This window comes from Peromyscus eremicus, chromosome 8a (assembly GCF_949786415.1).
Source record: "Peromyscus eremicus chromosome 8a, PerEre_H2_v1, whole genome shotgun sequence".
NCBI lineage: Eukaryota > Metazoa > Chordata > Mammalia > Rodentia > Cricetidae > Peromyscus > Peromyscus eremicus.
This window is the reverse complement of record NC_081423.1, coordinates 33,523,544-33,529,154: the sequence shown is the minus strand read 5'-3', so window position 1 is coordinate 33,529,154 and position 5,611 is coordinate 33,523,544. Positions and strand designations below refer to the sequence as shown.

At 51.4% G+C, this 5,611-nt stretch overlaps 1 protein-coding gene and 1 long non-coding RNA gene across 2 annotated transcripts; one reads left to right on the top strand and one right to left on the bottom strand.

The window, feature by feature from the left end:
* Positions 1–1,316: 1,316 nt before the first annotated feature.
* Cby3 (chibby family member 3) lies at positions 1,317–2,657 on the bottom strand. The gene is made up of 2 exons (XM_059270446.1): positions 2,474–2,657; positions 1,317–1,980 (listed from the first exon to the last, which is right to left on the bottom strand). Exons 1-2 carry the CDS (start codon positions 2,523–2,525, stop codon positions 1,340–1,342), a joined length of 693 nt encoding a protein of 230 aa, XP_059126429.1. The 5' UTR covers positions 2,526–2,657; the 3' UTR covers positions 1,317–1,339.
* Positions 1,330–5,377, top strand: LOC131916867 (uncharacterized). The gene is made up of 2 exons (XR_009380607.1): positions 1,330–1,998; positions 2,936–5,377. It is a non-coding gene; the product is annotated as an uncharacterized LOC131916867 (long non-coding RNA).
* Positions 5,378–5,611: the final 234 nt, after the last annotated feature.

Below are 5,611 nucleotides of genomic sequence, written 5' to 3'. Positions count from 1 at the left end.
CAAAAAAAAAAAAAATAATAATAATGTCTCTGTGAAAACAGGTGTTTGAGTGTGGTTTGTGTCTAATCTGGGGTTTCAGAGGAAGCCCCGCTGTGCAGGGTGTGTGTGGGTCTTCTTCAGGAGTGCTTGTCTGTAGGTAGAAGCTCTGGTCTTATGACCTCTGCTTTCTGAGCTCACCGCCCATTATGGGATTTTCGACAAGGGATGTGCATTTGGTCTCTAGAGAAGAGCCCCGCCCCCCTGCAAAGTGTCAAATCCATTTCCCCCTTGCTGTGACTCGGCCTCTCATATGTGTCTTATCAGCTTTTCCACAACCTCCCGTGTATTAGAAACATGTTTAAGTAGTTGTTTGCTGCTGGGTGTGGTGGCACACCTCTTTAACCCCAGCATGCATAGTGAGACCCTTAACTCAAAAATGAATTATTGAAGTAATGGAGTTTGAACACACGGCCTTGCATATTAGACAAGTGTTCTAACACTGAGCTGTGTGTCAAGCTCTTTCCTGCCATGTATCTATGCACCATACACACATATGCCATATATGTGCTGTACACATATATATGCCACACACACCTTATTTATGTGTGAAGTTGTGGGGCCCCAGTGCATTTTGTTGTTGTTGGTTGGTTCGTTTTTGTTTTTCGAGATAGGGTTTCTCTTTGTATCCCTGGCTGTCCTAGAACTAGCTCTGTAGACCAGACTCGCTTGGAACTCAGATCAACCTGCCTCTGCCTCCTGAGTGCTGGGATTACAGGGACATGCCACCACTGCCCCGCTCCCAATGTATTTTTAAAAATGTTCAGTCAAATAGATACCTTTATTCCACGAAGGAGAAAAATCAGACCCTATCGGAGACATGATTGGAAAACAGCAAAGTGAACCACTCTGGCAAGTGCGGGAAAGCAGGACCCAAGGTTTCAAGAAACTCCTTTAAGGCCCTGGATCAAGAAAAAGTGAAGCCGGGCGGTGGTGGCACACGCCTTTAATCCCAGCACTCGGGAGGCAGAGGCAGGCGGATCTCTGTGAGTTCGAGGCCAGCCTGGGCTACCAAGTGAGTTCCAGGAAAGGCGCAAAGCTACACAGAGAAACCCTGTCTCGAAAAACCAAAAAAAAAAAAAAAAAAAGAAAAAGAAAAAGTGAAGCGCAACGCCCCAGTCTGCCCACCTCTCCCCAGCCCGAGCGCCACACGCTCTCTGCCTCCTGCACCCGGATATCTGGACCGCACACAGTGCCACCATGAAGCACCGGGCCTGCACGCGGGCAAGCGGCCACCCTAGCCACTGGCTGGACGAGGTGAGACGCGCACGCGCAGCTCGGCTTTCTGCATGGCTTTATTGCGTCACCGCGACTCCAGAGCGCGCGCCGGGATCATAAGCACGCCCGCGCCCCCGTGCTTGCGCATCTTCCTCTGCCAGGCGCGCGCCGCGACCTCGGGATCTACATCCGCGTCCCCCTTCTTTTCCAGCAGGCGCAGGCGCGCGGTGGTCTCGGTCAGCATGTCCATGAGCAGTTCTTGCTGCAGCTTCAGGTAGTTGTTCTCCTCCAGCAGCACCTGGCTCTTGATCGGCTGCACCTGTGGCTCCCAGGCCGGGCCGGTGGACGAGGGCGGCGGCGACCGCGGGCGTGAGTGACACTCCTCCTCCGCGGTCCAGCGGCCGCCGCGGAACACGAATTCCTCGTTGCTCAGCCGGGTGCGCGGCGCGCCGTAGTTCAGCCCCAGCTCGGCCTGGCGCGTGCGGTGGTCCAGCAGGTAGAAGGTGGACATGGATGAGAAGTGGCGCAGCGGCGGCCTCCGCGGCGAGAAGCGGCGCGAGAAGTGGTCGGCCCAGAACTGCCGCAGCTCCTCCCATAGGTGGCTCGCGTGGCTCGCGACCAGGGACTTGAAGGCCTCCAGGGCGAAGTGTGGGTGGGCCACGCGGAGCGCGTGGGTGTCTGGAGCCCTGCTGTCCTGGAATTGATGGAGGCGAGCCAGTGGCACTGCTGAGAAGCAAATGGCCGGTGAGCCGCCCGCTCAGGACAGGCTGTCCCCACCACCAGGGCTCTACAGTTCCAGGCCACTAGGGGAGCCCATTCCTGCTTATTCATACCGGCATTTACCAAAACAACTCCCCCAGGACCCTTCATTTGTGGGTGTGCAAGAGATAATGTAGAGAAAGGCCTGGGAATGCAGCTGTAAGGGACCACAGGTGGGGATCAGTAGGACAGCCTTTGCTAAGTGGAATGGGAATGTAATGGAGAGCTTTGAGGCAGGGTGACAGTGAGGCTAGGCTGTCATGTTCCAGATGTGTGGAAGAGCCTGGGCATAAGGTTGGTTCTGAGAATAGCAAGCAGGAAAGTAGGTTAGAAAGGTGAGCCAGGGCATCCTGACGTGCAGTACAGGCAAGGTGGACAGTTGAGGCATCACTCCTTAAGAGAGGCTGCTGAAGGTTGCAGAGCCAGATTTAGTATGGATTCCACAGAGTGTCTTTCTTACGTGGCTCCTTGCCAGGCCTGGTCTGCACAGAGGGTACCATCAGCACAGCCATTATCTACCCTCAAGATGTTCCTGGTCCAACTGGAAAGACAAGTATTGAAGTCCAGTGTGGTCAGTGATATCCTGGGACACATGTCTTGGCCTAGACCTAAGCCTAGCTTTAAGGAGACTCGGATCCTGAACAGTAGAGCTGAATTTTGTTCCTAGCAGACTACTACCTCAAGGATTCTAAAGCCCAGAGTTCCATTCTACCTGCTTCTTTTTTTTTTTTTTTTTCTTTTCAAGACAGGGTTTCTCTGTGTAGCTTTGCGCCTTTCCTGGAACTCGCTTTGGAGACCAGGCTGGCCTCGAACTCACAAAGATCCGCCTGCCTCTGCCTCCCGAGTGCTGGGATTAAAGGCGTGTGCCACCACCGCCCGGCCCTTTTTTTTTTAAAAAAAGATTTATTTATTATGTCTACAGTGTTCTGTCTGCACATATCCCTGCAAACCAGAAGAGGGCACCAGATCTCATTACAGATGGTTGTGAGCCACCATGTAGCTGCTGGGAATTGAACTCAGGACCTTTGGAAGAACAAGCAGTGCTCTTAACCTCTGAGCCATCTCTCCAGCCCCCTCTACCTGCTTCTTATCTCTTTTCCCAACACCTACAAAGTACTGATTGTACGGTGTGTTGTTTTAAAGACCTTTCCTGCCGGTGGTGGGAGTAAAGAGAAATACAGGCAGGGTTCCCTCTGCCACACCTGCATTAAATCAACACACATTTGGGCAGAGGCAGGCTCATTGATTCCCCACCCATGTCTAGTTTATGGAGACCACTTCTGGAAGCCCCTGCACATCTATCCTTGGGGTTACAACTCCCCGGAAGACTGTTCCTTGACATTCCTTGCGAGTTGTTCCTTACCTGGAAGATGTGGTGGAGGTGCCCAAGCTGCGGTCCCAGGCCTGGCCCCATTTCTGGATCACTTCACCCCGCTTGTCTGCCAGCTATGACTCACAATGCCTCCTGGCCAGGCCTCCTAGGGTAGAAGAGGTTCTGACAGTAAAGCTGGGGGACAGTGTGTTCAGTTAAGTGAAATCAGTGAGCATTCACTATGCTCCAGGCTGTTCTGGGGAAGCGAAGGCGTTTTTATCATTAAATAGCACTCCTTGTTTTGTTTAGGCCTTTGTTGTTTTGATTTGGGACTTTTGAGACACAATCTTACTCTGTAGCTCAAGCTACATGGTCTTGCTATGTAGCCCAGGCTAATAGGAATCCTCTGAGGGGTGGTGGTGGCACACACCTTTAATCCTAGCACTCTGGAGGCAGAAGCAGGAGGATCTCTGAGTTCTGGGCCAGCCTGGTCTACAGAATGAGTTCAAGGACAGCCAGGGGCTACACAGAGAAACCCTGTCTTGAAAAACCACACCAAAAATCTCAAACTCACAGAGATCCACTTGCTTCTGCCTCAGAGCGCTGGGATCAGAAGGCAGCAACACGCCTTTGCCTAGTCTTCCACCTTATTTTTTGAGGCAGAGCATCTCACTGAACTTGGAGCTCACAGAACCAGCCAGGATAGCTGGCCCATAAGCTCTGGGATTGTTCCCGTCTCTATCTCCACTTCTGCCAGGGAAGTGTCTTCTGGGAGTTGTAATAACACAGAGGGTGAGTTTGTGGGGGCTCCCAGAGATGATGTCTGTGAACTACGTGGGAGTAGGGTACCACCCAGCCTCTGCCCCACTGTGAGACTTAGGTGTTGTTAGTGAAGGTATGGCAGAGGGATCCTGCCTGTTACTTCACTCCCTCCCCCAGGTTCCAGATGGATGCTGCTGCGCCCTGCAGATTGCGTGTAGGGTTGCATGGGTGTCAATGTCCAATGTCCTCTTGTCTCTGTACCCCAATTCCACCCAGCACAGGGGTTATAGAAGCAGGCTGCCACACCCACTTTATTACCTGAGTCCTCGTGTTCTGTACTCACATTCCCATGCTTGTGCGGCAGGCACTTTACTTACTGAGCCTTGTCCCCAGCCCATTACTTGGGGGTTTGTTTTGTTTTGTTTCGTTTTGTTTTGTTTTGAGACAGAGTTTCTCTGTGTAGCTTTGGAGCCTTTCCTGGAACTCACTCTGCAGCCCAGGCTAGCCTCAAATTCACAGAGATCCACCTGCCTCTGCCTCCCAGTGCTGGGATTAAAGGAATGCGCCACCACTGCCTGGAGTTTACTTGGGTTTTTTGAGACCTGGTCTCACTTTGTTAGCCTAGGTTGGCTCAGTCTCCTAGTTCTAAATCCTCTGGCCTATAGGCTCATGGCAGACAGTCAGTTTAACCCACCATTCTTAGCAATGGGAGGTTACCATAAGGAGTCTGAAATTGTTCTGGGGATTACTGTGGTGTAGATGTGGATTGTCCTCCAGGAATTGGTGTGTTGCAAGCTTAGTCCTGAGTGTGGCAATGGAATGGTTTTGGGCCAGGAGATAGAGCCCAGGGCCTCCTGCATGATATATGTGTTACTTTTCCACTGAGCTACACCTCCACTCCCTACTGGAACCTTTAAGAGGAGAGGCCCAGAGCAATGAGGTCACTGGGGATACCCACAGAGAGGGTTAGTTCCTGAAAGACTGGTTTACAGAGTGAGCTGGACCCCACCCCTGTCTGGGGGGTTTATGCAGTTAATGGTTGATGGTGTGGCCACTGGTTAAGGTTCTCATGCTCCTGTTAGTGACCCTAATGAAATTCATTAGTTTATTGGGCTTGCATAAGCTCTCTGTCAGACACACACACACACACACACACACACACACCATGAAAGTAGAAGAGGGCTAATTGGAAAGAGGAAAATGATTAGCAATAGTGATGGGGGAAGAGAGGATAAGGGGGTAAATATGATCGAAATAAACTATGTACATCTATGACAAGTTATAATGAAACCCGCTATTATGTGTAATTAATGTATACTACTAAAAAGCATTTTTAAAGAGTGGGAATGCCAGGCACAGTGGCTCCTGCCTGAATCCCAGCACTTAGGAGGCAGAGGTCAGGAGTACTCTGAGGTCAAGGCCAGCCTGGGCTACAGAGCAAGTTCCAGGTCAGCTTGGAATAGAGTGAGACTGTCTTTAAAAAAAATGCAACAACAACAAAAAGAGAGAGTAAACTTGAAATCT

Excerpts from the sequence above, each read along its gene's own strand:
- Cby3 (XM_059270446.1), bottom strand. The coding sequence starts at position 2,525 with ATGGCTGTGCTGATGGTACCCTCTGTGCAGACCAGGCCTGGCAAGGAG. Across the intron at positions 1,981-2,473 it reads CAGGCCTGGCAAGGAGCCAC|CAGTGCCACTGGCTCGCCTC; the intron begins GTAAGAAAGACA and ends TTTGCTTCTCAG.